This window comes from Heterocephalus glaber, unplaced genomic scaffold (assembly GCF_053883595.1).
Source record: "Heterocephalus glaber isolate CG9 unplaced genomic scaffold, H.glaber_assembly_v1.0 deba00000678, whole genome shotgun sequence".
Lineage (NCBI taxonomy): Eukaryota > Metazoa > Chordata > Mammalia > Rodentia > Bathyergidae > Heterocephalus > Heterocephalus glaber.
Window position 1 is genome coordinate 1,173,488 of NW_028258157.1, and position 22,313 is coordinate 1,195,800.

Sequence of the window (22,313 nt, forward strand, 5' to 3'; positions counted from 1 at the left end):
CAAGTTCCGACTTCCTCCTCGCTGCCCACAGCCCACGACCCAGGGGCGAAATCACAGGACACTGCGCCCCTTGGAGGTTCCGGCTACTGTCCCACAGCTGCGGAAAGCCGATACCAACAAGCGGGTGCTGGCTTTGACGCTGATCAAAAATATGTAACAGTCACAAAAACATTTATTGCTAGGAATAGTCTTGCTAGGAACATGTATCCCCCAAGCACTTGGTGGCTTAATTAAAAATATATCTATTAGATGTTTAATACAGATAAAAGATTTTCTGAAGGGAAGACTGATTTAGAAATTAGACTGAGAATGAACTGCTTTTAATAGAATACACTGCCAAAAATCTTGACATCATACGTATTTTCTTGAAGATTGCAAGCATCTTCTCAGTGTGCAGTTATTATTTAAAATCTTCAACTCTTGGCGTTACTACTTTCCAGGCCTCCTGAGGTTACCGCATCGGGGTTACGACCCCGGGGTGACCGTCACGGAACCTGACCTGCAGCGAACTTTCTGCTCTCTGGCAGGCCCTGGCGCGGGAGCCGCAGCCGCCTCTGGGCCCCAGCAGGCCAGTCCTGCAGGCCCCAGCCCCCTCTGTGTCCCGACGTGGCTTCCAGCTGTTCGGTTCTTCCCACCTGCGGGTCTTCCCTTCCCGCCTACGTCCTTGCCTAGCTTTTCTTAAACTTCCCCCAGACTCTGCTCCCAGGGCTTCTGCATCCTCCCTGGCTGTCGGCTGGACGTGCACGGTGCCCGCAGCACGCTCAGCCTGCCCTCCTCTGACCCTGGGCATCGCTGCTGCACACAGCGCCTCCCAGCGACAGGAATGAAAGACGCGGCTCCGAGCCTCCTCTTCCACTCACCCGTGGGACTAGAGGCTTCGGGTCTTTGTTTTGACTCTTCCTCCCTCAACACTGAAAGCAATTCCGCGCACAGCGCATAATATTCAGCGCACGTTTGAGGAATGAAATGAAGGTTAGATTAATTAGTCATCGACCAGAGAAAGAAGCTAAATAATTATGGAAAATATTTTATTGTTTCGGTAGTGGGGATCAAACCCAGGACCTGGTGCTTGCGAGGCAGGCGCTGTGCCACTGAGCTAAATCCCCGGCCCCTGGAAAATATATTTTAAAGTGAAGATTAATTTCTCCCTGAGCTTCATGAATAGATACACAATCTTTTTCTCACAATCTACTGAATAATTATTGTGGCATACCACGGTCTTAATTTGAAAGCAAGTGACTAGATTTACAAAAAATATTTAGTGTGATACACATTTGATAAGTAAAAATATGCATTATTTAATCATCAGCCTGACAGTTTCTTAGAGTATCCTTAACCACACTAACATTATTTCTGTTGAATTTGTTATTTTATTATCCATTTCTCACAAAAAGAAAATAATCCATACCGTTCTTAATGAATGACTATGTTGAATAATGTAGTAGTGATTTCATTTAATGTGTAACTTTTCTAATGCATTTGGAATATAGTTCCTAAAACACACGTGGTAGTCTTGGCTGTCTGTTGATACAAATAAGGTGGACTCTCACCTTGATCCAAATTTTGTCCATTTCCAATTCTGACTCCCTGATTGATCTTCCCTGTTATTTTTAATAAAATCCTTACTTGGCATAGGGACATAAAATGAACCAAGACCAACCAGATTGCGTGAACCTGCTTTTATAATGCATCGGTCATCGCCAGCTGCTTGTCACTACGGCAAATCACTTATAAATGCAATGCAATGATCTGCTTGGGAGAGACATATTTTTTAAAAATGAATTTTATAAAAATAATCAAATGTATCAAATTAATTTAAATAACTTTCTGGAGATTAAGATACCCTCTTTTTAAAAACTTGATAATTTCTCTTTACTTCTTTACTGTAGAATACAAATGAGTTGTTTTGGGGTCCAGTATTGTTCATAGGAAATAACTGCATAAATAGTTTACTTCTCAGGGTAAATATTTGTCCAATATTTTGAAAAACACTGTACACATTGATATTTCCTTGGGGAGATCTGATTCTATACACTTTGAAAGAATGTTTTCAGTGAAAGCTGTATGAGTAGAAGTAGATACAATTCGACTGTTTCTGCTTAGCTTTAAGCTAATGGTCATAAATATTAAGCAATATAAATTATGTATGTCTGTCTGTACTTTATCTCATGAGCTAGTACAAAAATTAGTTTTACAGAGTGCATCTGAAAAAAACATACAGTCTATAATGCAAAATTTAATTAAACTCAGAGAAAGGATATGACAAGCCAGTTGAATGCAGTTAAATTCTTTTTGTTTGGATGGTGCTAACTAACCAGTTTCAGGTTATACTGTTCAAGGTTATCTTGGTAATATTCACATGTAGACATAGGATTACATTTGCCAAACATTTGTTTAGAAAATATCTAGCACTCTGAGTTTGTTAACATCTGGAATTACATGATTGGTAAACATAGTTTCTACATTCTCCCTTAAATGGCCATGGAATACAACATTTCAAAAGGAAAGTTAAGAACTTCTCACAAGAGAAAAATAATGTGTGAAAAAAAAAGAAAAGTAATGTATGTTATATGATAACAGAAACATATAACAATTTACTATACATATTTTAAAAGATAATCACTATAATTCATTCACATTACAGATAAAATTCAGTTCATTATAGGTGCTATTTAATTCTGTATCAACATAATCTTTGTGAATGCTTGTTATCTGCTTAATTCTAAGTATCCTTTTGTCATAAAATTTCATTTACGTTGCATTTTTGATATCTGTACAGACTTCAGAACTGTGTGGGCTGCATCACGTCTCATCAGCTACTTGATCAAAACAGTTTCTTCATGGTCCATGATGACCGTGTATACATTATTCAAATATATAAATGGGAAATTAACATTGAACACTCAGTTATTTCTGTGTAGTTTTATGTAAATAAAGGCCACATACTGAGATATCCATAAACACTTATATATCTGGCATCATGTTAAATATATCTGTGAGTAATAAATGAGTTTGTCAAATTCTCTCCAGACATATGCTCACCATGTGCAGGGAGCCTGTAGGTGCTTAGCTATGCCATAGATCCCCAACTACAGGTATGGCAACTGAAGGACTTCCTTATGATTTTGAAACAGTATAAAGTGTGTGCAAAATGTGGATCAGAAAAAAAGTAAAGAAAATATTAAAGGCTCTTTCTGAATAATATCATAGTTCTTGTTAAGCTATATCGAGTTATTCAAACAATTGCCTAAATTTAAGAAGACACAAATGGAGTGCTTCATTTATATGACTATCTGTCAATAAAAGTAGTCAATCCAATGGCCTGAAAGGAAGGAAGCAGATCAGTAGCAAGTCTATTTGCATCTCACCAGGACAGGCAGTCTGTCTGTCTTCTGTGAGATCCAATGATTATTTTAGTTCTATAAAACTTGAGGCTTGAGCTCTAAACTCATCTGTGTCTAGACACAGCAATAGAAAGGAATTCATTTGCATGGAAATATATTTTTCTCCAAGTCCTGAAGAAAGAAGTGTGACCTGAGAGGGGAGATGCTTGTGTTAGGTTAACCCTGTGCAGCCTCCAAAGGAATGAAGTGATGGTGCTTTTACTGATCAGAAATATCTTATTTCTAGGACTTCAACTCCATTTTACATCAAATGTAAGCCATAGAGGAAATTAAAAAAAAAAAAAGAATTAAGAGTCAGTCCTCTTTTCATGGGCAAGGCTCCTCCCATCCTGGTATCACTTTTCTCTTATGTCTAAAGTTAGACTTGCATTAGATAATTTTCTAAATTCTTATGGTTCTGCGTGAGTAAACAAAAAGTCACTTTAAAGGATTTTTTAGTTGTATATGGATGTGCCTTGAACAAAATGCTCAATATGATCAATTAGCAAAGCAATTTAAGCCAACAAAACATGGTATGATACAAAAAGCAGCGCCCAATAGACAAACCAGGAGCCTGAACTCCAACTAGCTAAAATCCCAATGTAGCTTACAAATGTTTCAGTTTAAAGCTAAAGAACACTTCATACATACTGATCATACTACTTTTACTATCTTTAGTCCTAAGCTTTCTAGCATGTAATGTAAAGTGTATAAATTTGTCAAAATAGTATTCATGAGAAAGAGATACAACAGACAAAGTTCTACATGGTACTAATTCGGAGAATAACCCTCAATGCTCGGAAAGAGAATGTCCTCTGAACTGATGAACATTCATCACATGAAAGTGATATAAGTATTGCAGTCTAGCAAATTACACTTAACAGTTCTAATCCTTAATAATTTCACAAACTAAGAGAAACTGATGAAAAAACTTTAAACATATTAAACAAAAAAGAACAATGCAATGAAACTTTCCAAATGTGGGTTCAAAGAGTGCCCATACTTTATTGATAGAATTATCTGATAATGGTTTTAGAAAAGCAGGCACAAAACAAAATCAAGCAAATAAGAAGCACAACAATAAAATCAAATAGAAACAAAGAAAAGCATGCCATAAAATCATACGGGGATGGAATTCCCGTGTACAAGAAAAACATTGAAGTAAACATGCAAAAAACACACTAAGAAAGGTAGAATATGTCCTTGGAGAGGGAAAATAAAGCATGCAGAAAAGTAAGAGTTTGTGTTCTGAGAGTAACAGGGTAATGTGAGGCCCACTTTACCTTCGCTGTCTGACATGGCGTGCTGGAAGTCGTCTATGATGGATGTGATGTCCCGGTCATACCCTCGAGTCCGAGATTCCTCTCTCATGTGCTGCTGAACCTCAGGCAGTGAGTGGCTAGATCCGAACTGGTCCCTTGTGTCTGCAGATATGGGTGGCAGAGGCCCCGCTGCAGCCCTGGCCATTCCCATGGGCTGGCCAACGGGACTGAGCGGACTCTCTTCTTCTGAATTCTGGGCCACGATGGGTATTCTCCCTCGACTTTGGCTAATCGGCAGACTGGTGGGCTTAGTTCTGCCTGAGGCGGATGCATGACCAAAGGAAACGTCGAGAACTTCAGCCTCTTGCGCTTTCAGTCTTAGAGATGAGCTGGAAGAATCCCTTTTAATCGACAGATCGAGCCCATAGACAGAGGAGGGGCGGGAGGAGGGCCTGGACCTGCTGCCGCTGCCATAGGGCTTATCTGCTTCGTCCTGCAGAGCCGACCGGATGGTGCTTCCTAAAGTACCCAGCCCTGAGCCCAGGGAGGACCCCAAGAATTTCTGTTGGTCTGTAATATTTTTTTTGAGGCCAAAAGTGATATCATCCTGAAGAAGTCTTGCCCTAGAAGAAATACCACCAATGGAGGAAGTGCTGGAAGTCATATAGCTGGAATAGTCAGGTTCAAGGTCTCTACTTTCTTGAATAGGTGAAAACTTTGACATTTTAGGGTCAATCAGTGACTTTTTGTGCTTTGACTGCTTTTGGTAAAGTATGGCTGCGGGCAGTTGCTTGGCCGCTTGTTTTTCCAGCGTGAGTCTGCTGATGCTGTACTTCTCCGATTTGGGGAAATGTCTGTAGCTGGTGTCCGCGTGGTAGTAATGGGAAAGCCCAGCGAGGTGGTCCAAGCTCTCTGCCCCTCTGCGGAATTCCTGCTTGATCTGATGTTTCAGGAGCTTTAACTCGTAAGGATCCTCCATGGCTTCTTCCTCTGCTTTCACGTAGCTGTGGAGTCGGGAGGAGGGCTGCAGGGGTGCGAGGAACTCCGTCATTTCTTGGGACCTGCGAGTCTCCGTGGTCCTCAGCAGGCGGTCCGCTTTGGACAGATCCTTTTCATGGAGGCTGAAGGCCGAGCTCAGTGGCGCTGTCCCTTTGGCGATCTGTCCCATGTCATCGATGAGGACATAGTTCCGCGAGGTGTGGCTGTCCATGTCTGCGTAGAAGGAGTCGGCGGAGATGCTGGAGATCGGGCTGCTGGCCATGCTGCTGCGCTCCTCCAAGCCCATGCGCAGGTCTAGACTGCTATACTTACCGCCCAGGTGGGAGACGGCGTAGGTAGCGTCGGTGGAGACGGGCGCGATCACCAGGGCTTGGTTGCGGACCACCTCGTAGTTCGAGGTGATCTTGGGCTCCAGGTAGAGCGCGGGCTGGCGCGCCTTCTGCTGGATCAGCATCACCTGTGAGGGCAGCGGGTAGGACGGCTGCGGGGTGGGCGCAGGCTGGGCTGGGGCGGGGCGCGCAGCGGGGTAAGGTGGGAAGGACAGGGTGGCCACGGCCTGGAGGGCGGCCTGGGCCTGGAAGGGAGGCCCCTGCGGGTGGAACAGCGCCGGCTGCTGGGTGTAGGCGGTGGGCGCCTGGGTGGGCCGGGCCGGGGCCGAGTAGGGGAACTGGCTCTGGACCTGGGCCTGGGCCTGGGTCTGAGGCGGCAGGAACTGGCCGAACTCTGGCTGGGGCGCGGTGCGGGGCCGCTCCACGCGGGCCGGGCTGGCGCCGCTGACCTCGCTGTCGGACACGTAGTCCCGGTCTTCGGCCACGCCCTGCAGGTAGGCTCGCTCCCGCTCCTCCCGCTCCTTCAGCAAAGCCTCCTTCCTCCGGTTGATCCCCATTTCCAGGTAGCGCAGCTTGGCGTCGATCTCCTTCTCTTCTTCGTCCAGCTCGGCCTGCTTCTTCCTGAGCTTCGCCGACTCCCGCTCCACCAGGTCCAGCTCCCGGTCGATGTCCTGCAGGATCTTGGCCCGCGCCATGCTGTTGGTCCTGCAGGTCCTCCTCCGGGACGCGCTGCCCACGGGGCCCAGGCCGACCGGGGTCCCCGCGGGCGCCTCCTCGGGGGGCGGGGGCGGCAGCGTTCGCTTCACCTTCTTCTGGGAGCCAGAGGCTGTCGTGGTTTGAGACCCCTTTGTCTATGACCAAAACAGAGGATGTGATTACCAAAGACGACAAAGACTTTCATGGTTTACATTTACAGTAAGATGATTTCGAGTTTGTGCCAGCAATCCCAACAAAATAAAATAGAAAGTCTGTACAATTGCAAGTATTGATTGCAATCAAAGAACTGATGCGTACTTTTTTCTTTCTTGGTAAATTGGTTTTATTATCAACTCTTAGACTATTAGAGGCGAGTTTTGAAATCAGTACCAAACCCTTTGTGTATGTAGGTTTATATTGTAGGCTGTAGAACACTTAGGAGATGATTTTCCATCTAAATTGATATTCATAAGAACACTTCCTGGGCCTATTCCCAGAGCATTTGTTTAAGCATGTACAGTGTAGGCTACGTTTGCGAAGATGTTTGTTCCTTAAGTTCAGTTTCATATTTTACCTCTCTGACCACCCCTACTTCTCTGTCATTCCTTTTCTAATGCTGCAGTGCTTTAAAATGAAATCCTCAAATTCTCTAACTTTTCTTTCAAAACTGAAACACTATGAAACACTTTTCAAAACTGAAACACTTTTCTTTCAACAACTGAAACTTCCTATTTACTCTTTTATGATTTTTCATGATTATTTATTATATTTTCTCTGAACTTTAGAATTCATTAGTAATTTTAGTTTCTTCTCAATATCTTAGTAACTTTTATAGGAAGCAATAAGATTGGACTGCAACAAAAAGTCAGTATCATTTTTAATCAGATAAAGTATATATCTGGTAAAGTAAAGTATTTTTTATTTCATTTGGTTGGTTTGTCATGAAATATAGGCTTCTGAGAAGACCAGGTTTGGGGAGTCATAGAATGTTAGACTATCAACAGATGTGAGATATGATTTTGACCATTTCAGCTGAAACAAAGTGATGTTCTCAAAGTTACCCATGTGTTGGCAGCATATTCACCACCAGATCTCAGGTCTTCTGCTTTTCCTTCCTTTTTCTTATGACCCACAAACATGAATTCTCTTCCTCCTCCCTAACTACCAAATACCAATGGCACAAATGTAATAGAAAATGCAAGAGTTTATGGATTTTTGACACAAAAGTCATGTCTTAAACATATTTGTCATCATTTCCAAATTCATTTTCTCCATGGTTTTTATATGTTCTCTGGCATCAAATTTCTGTTACTGTCTCGCACCTCACTAGCTGCTTCTTTAACAGACATCATGACAGGAAACAACATGCCAAAGATTTACTGGACATTATGTGTATTTCTGAAATCTAGGACATTTGGATGGAAATGAATAAATGCTATGAGTCTGTGAAACAGGTTACAGTGATTTTGAAACTGTAGTTTGCTCTTCATCACAGAGAAATCTGTAAAAATATAGAGGCCTATTTGCAAGGACGCTGACTGGCATCCTGTTTATCCCCTTTCATCCTCAGTTCTTTTTGTTGTTGTTGTTGTTTTTGTGGTACTGGAGATCAAACTCAGGATTTAATTTTTATAAAGATCAAATGAGACAACTGTGTGATTCTGGAGGTACTAACTAAATTTTAGTTCCTTCAAAAGCCTTACCTCTATAGAAAATTATGTTTTTTTGATAAATCCACATTCTAAATTTTTTAACAAATATTTACTCATAAAAGTATGCAGTCTATCTTTCACTGTAACTGATTATAAATAGCAATAAAATGAAAATTGAGATATTATGATTTTCTTAATAATTCTATGTTAATACTAATGTAGAAACATGTCTCATCTCATGATTTTTAAAGTTTTTCTACAATAATCTTTCCATCTTCTGAGTACAATGTTGTTCATTAGGAGCCTGACAATTATACACTGCTTTCCCTTGATATGCATGTGGTACATTTGGAATACACATAACAATTTTAAATTTTAAAATTTTCTCCTAAGCCACATGATCATGCCTATGAAATGGTTCAATGGTATTTAATTTTGTCATCCTGAAAGCGTTATGGCATTGAATAATATGGAGATATTTTGCAAGAACATCTTGTTCTTCCCAAGGAGATGGACATGTTAAATACCCTGATTTGACTTTTAAACACATACACATGTCAAGACAGCACACCGTGCCCCATAAATAGATACAATTACTATGTGTCAAAGACAAAAGTAAGGAGAGACCGTAAAAGAAAAAAATCCACTGATTAATGCAAATCTAAACACTGATCTGGAAAGGAAGAAAAAAGACAAAACAAATTATTAGTAGGGAGTACAGAAAACAGACAATGAGATGAAATTTCTTGGTGGACAAGTATATTTTGAAATTTAATCTTTAACATTATTGTAGGTACTCATTCAGTGGGGAGAAATATTTGTTGAATGAAAGAATGAAGAAATGAAAATAAAGCAAAAGTAAAATAAGAATTTACTATTTGTAGAAGTTCTGAATTTTTCAGAATTCACTTAGTAGAACTGGAGTATATATGCTTTGAAGAACCACAGAAGATTTCTTATTACATTAAGAGTAATTCTTAATGAAATAAATTGGAAGCTAGTATCAATTCTTGCTACTATTGTTCATAACTGCACACAATCTTTTCCTAATTTAACTTTGTTTCATTGTTCATAGTTTTCATTCAAGAGAATAGAAACAGCTAACTGTTGTTTTTTAAAGTTCTATGTTAAAGAACATTCCAGGCATTGAAGATTCATAATATTCCTCCTTGGCCGAATACATAGAATGACCATGATTCAAATTAGTTAATATTTTGGGAGTCATGGATGGATGTCAGGGAACGGCAGATAGTGCTGGCTGGAAGAGGCAAGGTGATTATTGAATTAAACACCTGACTATTCAGTCTCCAGGTAGGGAAACTGCTTTGCTCTTGTCTGCTTGGCCACAGGAGCAGCTATGGAGGTGGAGACTCACCGAGGGGTCAGCAGTACCCCTCGCCGAGGGCAGCAACCGGACTGGACTCTGCCTCACAGACCACACCCTGCAGAGCTGCAGTCCACGTTCTCCCCTTAGGAGATGAGCAACAGCTAGCACATCATCTGGTTCATATTCCCGGCCTCAGTTTTCTTGTATGTTTAACTTTACATCATCCGTCTGTCTGAGGAGGAAATGGCTTGGTACCATAATCTAGATTAGGTCTTGGACTAGCGTTTTCATCCAGTATTTTCTGGAAGGGCCGCTGACAGGGATGTACTGTAATCAACATTGTGGTCAAGGTCCTTAAGCCCACAGTGATGACAGCACTGAGTATTTGTTTTCAATAAAATTATCTAATGGGAAATTTCACATCACATCAAAGTTCCTTTGATTCTCAGAACTTCAGCCCACAGTTGGCTTCAGTTAAAAAAAATCCAAGGGATCATGTTTCCAGAGACAAAGGAGTCGTTCTTTGGAGCCTAAGAGTCTTCCATGGTTCAAACACTGAGTCAAACACTGGTGGGAATGGGGCCCAGGTCGATGCAGAGGCCCTCGAATCCCTCCTGGGAGACAGAGCTTTCAGAGGCCCCTCACACAACAGTGTCCCCAGGGCAGCCCAGGGTGCCGAGAGAATCTGGCTGGAGGGAAAGCCTCGAGGATGACTCAACCCGAACTACATTTTCAAGTACATTTGGCCAGGAGGAATGAAGAAAACTGCTTCTCATGCAAATAATAGCAAAACAAAGAAAAAGCAATAAAACCTTTGATTTCTGGGTGGTACAATTCCAAAAATGTCGATGTTACAAATTATCTTTACCACCTGGAAAATCAAGACATCTTTTCATCAAGTCCATTTGTTCATTCACTCAGTCAAGCATTCATAATCATCCCTTAAGAAAAAAATATAGATATCTATTAGTATATTGCAATATAAGGGGCACTGTAAAAATTGAATGTGGCACATGCCTGTAATTGTAGCATGCTGGGAGGCTGAGGCAGGAGGATTGCACATTCTGGCTCAGCCTGGCAAACTCGGTAACTTAGGAAGATCCTGTCTCAAAGTACAAAATAAAAAGGGGCTGGGGATGTAGCTCATCATGAAGACCCTGGGTTCAATCCCCAGTACTACATGCACAAAAAAATTGCATGAATACTTCTAGAAATATGAGTATATTTTTTCCTTCAAAATAGATGGCAGTTGTTTCTTAACATTCCAGTTGGTAGCTGATACACTCTCAGAACAGCTCAAATATTCAGAATCTATTATAAAAAGAAGGACTAAGTCACACTATTAATAGGGCTGGGGATTTAGCTCAGTGGTTCCAGCGCCTGCCTTGCAAGCACAAGGTCCCAAGTTCAATCCCCAGTACCAAAACCAAAAACAAACCACTATTAATGTAGGAGATAGAAGGAGCGAGCACCAAAGGCTTTGATGCCTAGCAAAGATATAACAAGAAGGGGATGACACAAAGTCAAAAATCTGCTTGAGTCATTTTCTTCAATGGCTGGCTATGCATCATGGTATAGGATTTATAGATAGTAACATGTATACGGAGTCCACCAAAAAATGTATACATCAGGAAAAGAATAACTTGTATAAATATTTTAATATTATATTTATTGAGATCTTGAGATTAATACAAATTACCTTTGACCTCTACAATACAAGACGTGCTCAAAGCAGTGGCCATGAGTTTCCAGACATTTATTAGTATGACAAACTGCTGAAGCAGACTCTGAATATATATATATATATATATATTCATCTAATAATATATATATTCATCTAATATATATATATGATGTGACATATAAAAGCATATAACAAGAATAGTAATTGATCAATAGTTGTTAATTTTTAATTTCCTAAAGAGAGGAAGTAACACCCAGCTTTAGATCTTCGCATATAGGTATAATAAACACAAAATTATCTGTAGTATCGGATTTATAATTTGAAAAGAGCTGACTTCCAATTCTAAACATCATTCCTGGACTGGACTTCTTCAGCACTTTGTGTACTATCACAAAGGTGTCTGGACTCCGACAATGTTGTCAGTGGCATTCAAATTGCTGGTATTGATAAAACATTAGAATGAAACCTAGGTCAGATCAGGAAGTCCTACTGGATGCAAATCGTCCTGGATGCAGATCATGTGGACTTGGGCAGAGCCTGTAAGGCCCAAGCCTAGAGCAGCCAGAAGGCAGCGTGGCCCAGGCAGCTTGGGGAGTGATAAGAGCAAAGCCAAGCGCCGCCTATCCTCACTGTCCCTGTAACCCTCTCCTGGAGAAACACGGTCCCAGTGTGGTGGAGTAGAAAATTCAGTTTAAAATGTTGGCGTCCAAATGGCTTCCAATCATTGAGACCAAGAACCATGGTTTTGGGCTGCACTGGCAGTAAGGAACCCAAGAAAATGTTTCAGCTTCCCTGGGTGAACACCGAGGCCACAGGGGATTGGTTCAGTGTTCATGGACAGGTGAGAGAAAGCACGCACGCCGCCATGGGTTTTAAATCATGAGGGCAGAGGCCAGGAGGAGGATGGAGAGCCCTACACAAAAACTTCAGTCCTTTACAGCTTTCCTTCATCAACTTCGGTTAGCTCTGAAACACGATCCTTCACATACTTCCCCCACAGTGCGGCATTTTGCTTCTGTTGTTCCTACAGTGCTCATCCTTATTCACTTATCTGAAGGTTCTCCTTGCGTTACAGCTGTCTGCTAGGCACATTCCTGTGTGGGGAACCCAAACTGCAGAACCACTGAAAAATCACAGATTTCAGTGTATGTGTGTATGAGCACTCTGTTTAGACTGGTTAGTATCACTTAACAGAACAGATACAAATACATTTGAGAATCTGAAGTGATGTCTCATAAACTTATAACTTAAAAGGAACTGAATTTCAAGACCATAAAAACTGTATGTTTAATTACAATTAAATCAAAGTAATATAAAATAATAGCATTCAGGACTGTAAAAACAGAGAAACAAAACAAAATATAATATTCTTAGAGAAGATAAAGAATTATGTAACACAACATTTATCAAAATAAAAGGTGATGCAGTTGGAAGTCAGAAACAGAGATGATAAGAAAACAGTCTGAGGAATACTTGATGTTTATTAAGTTTTCCTTGTTGATCAGCTTGGTAACATTTGTGTTCAGATAGATCCATGCCCTTTACCTGAAAAACAATGTTGCACAAAAAATACTGCAAATATAAATTTAAAATGCATCAAAATAACTGTGCAAAAAGCAAACAAAGTGAAAAAAACACAGAATGTAAACTGACAGGTGACTAGAAGAAAAGCTAATTATAGATGTTAGTTCCAAGCGGGTAATTGGGGTAAGAAGCAAATAACTTTGAGGATGAATTTTGCTGTCCAATGTTATTTTAAACAAATTTTTCTTATGAGAGTTCATTTAAACCATGCAATTTATATGACAAAAAATGAAAAGAAAATTTTACTTGTTCTGAGGTATTGGGAATATTACCAAAAATAACTATAGCTATATACGGACAGATTACCCTAAAAATTTAAAAACAAATACAAAATGCATAATCTTAGTGTCAAATACCCTAAGCTCAATTTGAAATGAGAAAAGGATATCTACTTTTTGCAAGACATCAATCAACCAAGCTAAAAATAAGGAGGAGCCAGGTGTGCTAGCACACACCTGTAATCCCAGTGCTTGGGAGGATAAGGCTGGATCACTGAGTCTGAGGCCAGCCTGGAGCTACATAAGGAGTTCAAGACCAGCCTGAGTGACATAGTGAGTCCCTGTCTCAAAAAGTCACAAAATAAATATATAAGGACATACATACATACCAGGAGTTATTGTTTAAATTCATAGATGCTAGACAAAAATTATTTAATTATTATATAGAGTAAACATGGAAAAATCCTATTTATTAATTCATTCAAATGGTTAAGTATAATTCTAAAAATCATTGTGCTGGATAAAGGTACTAAAAGGCATGAGACAAAATGAGTTTCGGACTTGCCAACAAAGAACACATTGGGATAGCTTTTAGTGAACTGTCAAATGAAAAAACTACCTCAAGATAAATTCACCTGGCCTGATCTGAGTATTACATTTCGTGTGCATGCACTGTACTGAGACATTATATGGTATCTAATCAATATGCACAATTTTTTGTACTTTTGTGTATCAGTTAACATTTTTAAAAGGAACTACTTCAGTCTTGTGTTAAATAGCTCCCCGTGTCAGTATCGGAGACATACTTCTAGGGTATCTCTCATTTTCCAAACATAGAAAACCATACTTGTTATTTGAAACAAATGCTCTGCATCATAATCACAATATTTCTTGTTTTCTTTCAGGTTTGTACTTTCAATCAAGCAGGAAAGATTTGTATATGAGCCCTTTAGTTTTAGGACGGAGACACAGATTCATCGTCAAAGAGTATAATTCCACAAAAATCTATCAAGGTATTTTATAAATGCAAAGATAGCGTAATTTTCTAGAAACTGTAACCCTCCCAAAGGCACCCAAGTGACATGTGAGAAGTTAGTTAGACAAGGATATAAAAAGAATGCACTGGGGCCCGGGTAAAAGGGTTTACTTTTAGCGCGGCAAAGACACACCAGATGTAACAGAACATCTGGGTCTTCACACGTGGATAGGATGCACACAGAAAAATATTTTCTAAGTGGAGGGAATAAGGTGAAATGCAAATTTTCGGAGAAATATCAAGGATGACTTGGTTTCACTTGGGGCTGGTGATGCAGTAATATGTGTGAGGTGGAAGCACATCCCCAAACCCCTGATGCAAACAGAGAATACAAATGCAAGAACAAATAAGATGCATAGGGAATACAGAACCAAACTCTGAATGCTGTGTCTATATTACAATCGCAAGTCCTCCTCCATTTTCTTCTCTTACAGAAGGACGAAGCAAACTGGCTATTACAGACTGGTCAAGTCAACTGCAGTCCCGTGTGGAATGGCAGGCAGCCGCCAAACTGCAGGTGCAGGGGCGGGCAACGGTGACGACACAGTGCGAGGTGGTGATGGTACAGTTTCTAGGAGCAACTGAGCCGGCCCAATTTAATTTCCTGCCATGATAATGTGCTGTCCCAGCACCCTGGAGGTACGCAGCTGGCTTGCCACTTGGGCAGCACTGGCGTTCATGCGGGCTGACTCCGCGCCGTGGGAGCTGACTGTGCACTGCGGAAGGTGCACTTGGCTGTACCCTGGCTCCGACCTACCAGATAGCATTCGCACACCATGTCAGCCCAAAATGTCACCGTGTACTGCCAGCTGTCTCCAGAGAGATGAAAGAGACTCTGGTTGAGAACTGCAGATGCAAGGATCCACCAGAAAACATTCTCAGGAAGAGATCACTGGTCTATTACTATTTTCTGTATTTACTGATGAATAGAATGCTATTGTTTGCATATCACGATGCCTTAACTATGGATTCCTAAAAGAACTGATGATCGCAACTGACAACTGGATGGGTTAAAGGATCAAAGAGAAAGAGTTGTTCTAGGTTACGGTAATGATCTGAGAAAGTTAATAAAGCTAATTAATTTTAATAATGAATTAATAAAGCTACGGGCTCTTCTGTTTTGTCATGTGTTTCATGACCCTACAGTCAGTTCCTCTGGCTCCTTTTCAGAGGAGGTCAGTAGAGCCAGGCTGCCCTGGGCCCCCCCGTGCTCGCCACTGTCCCCCTTCTGCTCCTGCACCTACTGAGACCCCCTGTGAGCACTGAGCCTCCCTGGAGACCACGCGGACTCAATGGTCCCCTCTTGGACTTTCTGCTTCCAAAAAGTAAGTTATGTAAACCTGTTTTCTGTATAAAGTATCTAGCCCTAGGGGTAAGAGAATGGATTGAGATACCTCAGACAAACCTTGGGCAAGTTTCCATTACTAGAATAACCCTTTAAAGGTCAGAGTGTGAGGAATTGCCAGTGAGACTGAAAACATGGCAAATGCTGGGACCCAGACTGCTCATCCTCGGTTACTCTGAGCTTAAGAGAATCCATGATGTCAGTAAGAGGAGGTGAAAACCTTAACAAGACTGTTATTTAGTTTGAGAAGCTGAATACCACAATTACAAAGGGAGATCCACTAAATAGCCTAGTTTAATTTTAAATTCAAGAAACTTCTGCCATCTTAAAAATAATTTAAGAGAGAAAGAATCAGAACAAAAAATATGTCCAGAAGCTGAGAAAGTTAAAAACCTTTACAATGGACAGAGACATTTTACAGTGATGAGGAGAATGTGGTCTCTAGCTGTAATCGTGCCATGAAATACACAAGACTTGAGGACGTGTCACTTTGAGGGTCTGAGGATCGTTGAACCCATTCTCACTGGACATTTCCTCATCCATAGCTACTATGAATACGAGAATAAGACTTTTGTCTTTTATCATGGTAAGAAGAAAAATACTGAGCCATACTGTACTGCCTCTGACGCTACTTTCTTCATTTCTGTTCAGGCCACTCATTCTTCAATGAGAGATAGAGACAATCTACAAAGAGCCATGGCTATTAAGCATAAGGAAGACAGAAGGTGAAGAAAGTTTTCCCCTCTAAACAACATAGCTCTATGGAATACACAAGCATAGGCTGTCATATCCCTCTAATGCTGTAAGTTAAGACGTCTTGGCTCTAGACTGCCCTTGGAAAGAACTTGCTGTTTGTGAATATAGTTAAAATTGTTTTAAAACGTTTTTCCCTAATTGTAATATTCTAGTGGTAATAAAAAAGAAACTAAAATACAGTATAAGAGAATTAAGACAAACAACATATTTAAAAGCCACCCATTTATGATATTTCATAACATGTAACAGTACAGACAAGAAGGTTCTCATAAATATTGTGAAAGCAGCACTCAGCACTCCCTAAGCTGCCCTGAAGCTTCGCCTTAAAGCACCTCTTGTCCCAGATTGCTTTGTTTTCTTGCTGAAAGCCATTGCTCCTCACCGGGTGATCAAGCGGAAAACTAGTTTCTCCCTCGATGGACAGAGCATCAGCGGTAACAGACTGTGTGTCAGCTCTTGCTTTATGCTTTCTGAGAACTCCCAAAGAGATTGATTTCTCCTCTTTCCCAAGATCTGTGTAGAATATCTTAGGAAACTCTCTTGGAGCTTTTTATTAAGGTGAGGATTTTTGATGTCTGTATGTCTGTGAACATGTCTGGATTTTTCTTTCCTTCTTCCTTTCCTTCTGTTGTTGTGTGATTTTGCTTCAATGAAGAAAGCCACATATGCTGTGTTCAGACGGCTCTTTGACACAGTGGGGTGTGATGGCCATGGTAGGTTTCTCCTTTCTCAGTTGTTTTCTGAGGTTTTGTCACCTGTTTTCCTCAATGATCACATTCAGGACACAGTGGAGAGACAGTATCCATACTGTATGACATGCCTCCTTAGCACAGTGCTCCAGCGGAAGGTGAATGCTTTCTGAAACTCCCTATCATCAAATGGAATTCTCAGGACCATCAAATATGAAGACTAACTATACACTGCCTTTGGAGTTTTCACTTATTATTTTAAAAAGTCATAGCACAATGGAAGGTGTAAAGCTATTATCACATTAACAGTTCTTGGCGATTATCTTTCATAAAACAACCACAACGATACTTTTTATCAACCTATTATCACTCTATCTGTTGCTCCTTTTCTAGAGTAATCTATATGCATTCACACTTTCAAATTTAGAGTCTTTGTCTAACTAGTGCCTCATGATTTCATAACTGGAGAATGAAAACAGTTTCTAGAAGGCCTCCTTACTGTGAGCCATCTCTGAGAGACCTTTATCAGCTTGCTGGCCCGTCTGCTTTTCCTCCACATTCTCTACTGATGATTATAGCAAGCAAGTTGCTGTGTCAGGCTTCCAAGGGTCTGTTCAGCACTCACCTACCCATCTTTCAAACTTCTTCTTTGGGTCACAGTCTCTTAAAACTCACACTATCGAAATTGCTTACAATCTCACTACTTGTTCTTTCCTGAACTTTCTTGAGTGTTTATATTTGCACTCCATTATGCATATACATGTGGATTCCCTTATACAAACGTTTTTAAGCATTCTGTTATAGGCCTCTGTGTCTGTATTCAGATGTGTGCCACATGCTGTGCTTTGGGTGTGTCTGTTCCCCGGGTCCTGGGTCTGGGCCTCAGCCTCATAGTAGAGGTGATGAGGAACCTTAGAAAGTCGGGCCTGGTGGGAAACCCTTACCTGGCAAGGTGCTGTGGGGCTCGTCTGCCCTGGACACACAACAACTTCCTTCTGCACACGGCCCTCTTTGTGGTACCATCAGCATGATTTCCAAACCAGAGCCCAGCTGATGCCAGGGCTGCACCTTGGACCCCAAACCACTGACTAAATTGCCCTCTTTTCTCTATAATGTAGACTCCCTTGGGTATTTGTTGTATTAAAAACAAATTGAGTTATACACCATGTTTATAACTAGGATATGCAGAAGAAGTTTCAAAAAATGAAGATCAGGTTTGTAACTTCACACAGAGGGAAGGGGCAACCTAATGTATGTTTCAAACCTAAACAACTGCTAATTAGCTTGGGTCTCATTCATGAAAAGTCACTTATTTACCTGTGTTTGTGAGAGTGGCTCTCATGTGTCCAGCTAGTTACTGCAGTTAGTTGTGGGTGTGCAGAGAAGAGCTCTGCTAACCAAATCTTTTCAAATGACAAAAATCATAACTTAGAATTGCATTATTGAGCAATATATAGTTTCTGATTTCCCCTTTCAATCAGTGTCATATGGTATTTTCAATGCTTGCTCTAACACATGGAAGGATATTGTTGTTAATTAAATCCTCTCTGCAAATGGGAACACATGTTTAAAAGGGCTAATGTGACAACATTTATTAAATTTGGGTCAATGGTGTAGGTCAATTCGTGAATGTTTTTACTTATGTAACAGAATCTACTCACTCTAAATTTATTCAGTGATGGGAAAAGTATAGAGTCATTTAAAAACTTCTTATAGAAAACAATAAGCAAAAATAGTTAAAATGATGTAATTGAATTAACGGGTATGTGGAACAGGAGTACTTTAGACTGGGTGTGGATGCAAAAGGAGATACCAGGGTCATCCAGGACACATGTGTTCACGAATCATGAGGAGACGCGCGTAGATGCAGGTTTCCTGGGTAACTGGAGAGCTCCTGGTGCGAGTGGGAAAAACACCTCCAGAGTGACCGTGCTGAAGAGCAACTGATAGCAAAGCAAGTGAGGCTCACCGACCTGGACCTTGCAGTGGGCGAGAGAAGCCAGAGCCGCAGCAAGGATGTGTGAGGGGAAGGGGCTCAGGAACAGGGAGAGGAAGCAAATGAAGGCCCAGGAGAGGAGAATACGGACCACGTCCACATGGTGATACCATTTATCCAGGACCGATGCACTGTTCCAACAGTAGTAAGTAAAGATTAACATGTAAAAATCCATCAAACTTCCTATGTATCGAGTTTCCCACATAATCATATTAAATCGTCAACACAACTTTATAAGAGAGGTGTTACCGTTAGTTCTGTGTTGGATATTTTTAACTTTTGAGGCATTATATAAACTGGCTATGCTTGCATTACTAATAACTGGCATAGCTGGGATTTAATCCATGTTTATCTAATGCTAATGCTGAAGTTTGATGTGATTTATTTTAAGTTCAAACTTTTAAAAACTACAAACAATCTAAACTGCAAATTTATACATTAGCATATATCTGAATAATGACCTTGTGTTAAGACCATGTGTTCTACTGGATACATAAAATCATTGCTACACTTAATGGTTTGGAGGAAGCAGATCATAATTATGAGAAGGTAAACCGAATTAATATAAGATTTAGTTTCAATTTTTTCAAACTTACCTATTTTTCAAACTATCAATCTTTGTTCTCTAAATAAAATGTGTTTCCTAAATTTCTAGAAGATATGTTTAAATATTATTATTTTATGAAACACGGCGGAGTCATTGTTGAGAAGTCTAATATGAAACGCATACTTTAAATATTTAGGATTGGAGAATTCTGTTTGTCCCTCTGTCCACCCATCCAACAAGTACTCACAAAATCTACACCTGGTACCATGTCCTGTGCTACTCCACTGTGGCAGAAATATGAATGATCTTTGTATTATTTCTGCCTTTTAAGTGCAGAAATGATATAATCTTAATATTAGAAGATGTCTTTGGCAGAATTTTATTGTTACAAATGGTATATTTTACTATTAAAATTTATCAAAAAAATTTTAACAGGCACTAAATTGGTGGTAAATGTTAGCATAACAAAAAAGCACTCTATTTCTACAAAAGTAGAAACTAATGTCCAACATGACTAAAGTTTAATGCACAAACTCTGATTTCTGTGGTAATTTCTAAAAGTATACTTTGGTTTCTGACCTCCAGTCTTAATTTTTATCCCCCCAACACAAGATACTATCTTGCGAGAAACTGCCATCATCAGGCTATGCACTCTATCTCATGATGTGTAGAGTCTGAGGGTGTTTCCCAGGAGGAGTTTCCACATAATGAGCTTAGTAGCATAATCACTGCAGCTCCTGTGAGAAGACAGACTTTCTACCAGGTTTTCAGGGTGAAGGGGAGGTAGGAAAAATCAAAACCCTATGGAAAATTCAGAGTTAGGAGAGAAGAGGGAAAGAGGAAGATTGCTTAAAGACAAAGGGGTGCATGCAGAACAGTGCAGTATTTAAAAGAGAAGTGTGACAAGAAACAAAGCCAAAATAGCAGCACTGGGGGTGGAGATTGGGAAACTACTTGTTTCACTCTGAAAGTGGTAGTTATTGTTTTAAATCTTTTCATATTGTGTGCTCTATTTTTATATATTTGTACACGTTAACATGTTAAAATATGTTTTTGTTATACGGATATGTCTACTACTGACAGAGAACATATATTGAATCAGTTAGGGGTGTATGTGACTGGATGATACACATTAAAATCACTGTTCTTCAGCTCTCCTTGTAGATCTAAAGGCCTTGCAAGTCCCAACTTACTTCTAAAACTACCTCTGCAGCTAAGTCTTTGTGTGAGTTCAGGACCTCTGGTCCACTCCTTCTCAGCACCCGCCTCTGTGAGGGCGAGCATTGTTCTACTTTAGGGAAAGAGTGAATCAGAGCCGTGTGGCCCTGCCCTCTTGGGTGAGGAAGAATGAAACATCATGTGTTCATGATAAATGTGTAAATGTGAGGGAGTGGGCACTGGCAAAGGGAGCTCACTTATACAGCTCCAGAGTCGGGCAGACCTCCAGGGCTCAATAAGCTGCACAGGGTCAGAGCGTCAGGGCGAAGCTAGAAAGGGACAATGCCTACTGCTGAATTAGGGTTAATTCAATGAGGAAACACTGAAGAAGGAGGACTGTGGAGACAGCAGTCACATCCGAAAGCGTTCTGACTCACATGCAGAAGGAACATGACGGGCACAGGAGTAAAGAAGGAAAACATGTTGAGAATTATTTTAGCAGTCCAAGACAAAAATATGGCCCAGAGCAGCGGCCGGAGGGGTACAGCCAGCACATGCAGAGTGCTGAGGATTTGGGCTCTTTCTGCTGCTTTGCTTCCATCCACCTGCTTCAGTTCACAGACAGGCACTATCATTGTCTCGCTTTCTGAGGAAGAGAATTCAGGCCTGGCAGGGTCAGGCTACTTGGCTTCACATTGCTGCACATGGCAGGGTCTGAGTTAATTAAGGAAAAGAGATTCCAGCTGAACCTTTTCTAGAGTTGCATTCTTCAGTAGAGCACCTTGGATGGTGGACTGTTCATTGCGCACTGCTACATAATCACTCCCTGAACCTGCAGTGCCATAGACTGGCGCTATTTGCCATCTGGTACCATCTGAGGCCGCTCCTCCAGGCTGGCTCTGCTCCGTTTCCTGCAGCTGGGCCAGGCTGTGCCCTGGGAGCAGCTGGGCTGGGCGGAAGCTTCCAGGCTTCAGAGCCAGGAGAGCAGAGAGAGGTGCAGCGAGAGAGCAGAGACAGGATTTGCTCCCCTCACCTTGGAAGTGACCGAGCTCTGTTCTTTCGACATTCTGCTCCTTAAAACCAAGGCACTGAATTCGGCTGACACTTCAGGAGAGGGGATTCCAGTTGCAGGGCTAACGGGACAACCTGACGTCAGCCAGCGCCATGACTGACTGCATGCAGAGCTAAGACACAGGGCACAGGGCAGAGCCGAGGGCATGCCTTGCCCACACGTGAGGCAGCTACAGCCCTGGTAACCAGCACGGGAAGGAACCTGGCCTGCACTGTGCTGTGGGAAGAGCACTTATCCATGGCAACTGAGGCAGGGATACCTGGAAATGTGAGCAGGACAGGAAATGGGAGGAGGCTGAGAGGTCCCACCTCACACTAGTGCCCGTGACCTTTGATTCGATGTTCCTGCTCCCATGGTCTCCTCTGCGGCATCAACAGGCCTGGTGCAGATGAGAAGACCAAAATAACTGGATTCACTGGGGGTATGTTTAAAACCAGTGTTGTGAAATAAATCAGCGGGGTGACAGTGGATGTGGTCAGCCTTGGGCTACGGAGGGTGACAAACAAGAGCTGTGTGGACGTTCTGCTGGACCAGAAGGTGGGCGGCCGGCCTTGCCGCACACACACGAGGGAGGCACCAA

General features: G+C 41.3%; 1 protein-coding gene across 9 annotated transcripts in view; it reads right to left on the minus strand.

Annotated features, from left to right (window-relative positions):
* Pclo (piccolo presynaptic cytomatrix protein) overlaps positions 1-22,313 on the minus strand; it is a 350,152-nt gene that overhangs the window by 137,201 nt on the left and 190,638 nt on the right. For 8 of the 9 annotated variants that reach the window (XR_015449439.1, XM_087206754.1, XM_087206756.1 and 5 more), the window contains one exon: positions 4,667-6,824. Coding sequence is in view for 8 of the 9 variants with exons in the window: in XM_087206754.1 (XP_087062880.1) it covers positions 4,667-6,824 (2,158 nt within the window). In the remaining variant the exon portion in view is untranslated. The remainder of the gene's footprint in view (positions 1-4,666; positions 6,825-22,313) is intronic. The other variant, XM_087206755.1, reaches the window with a different exon arrangement.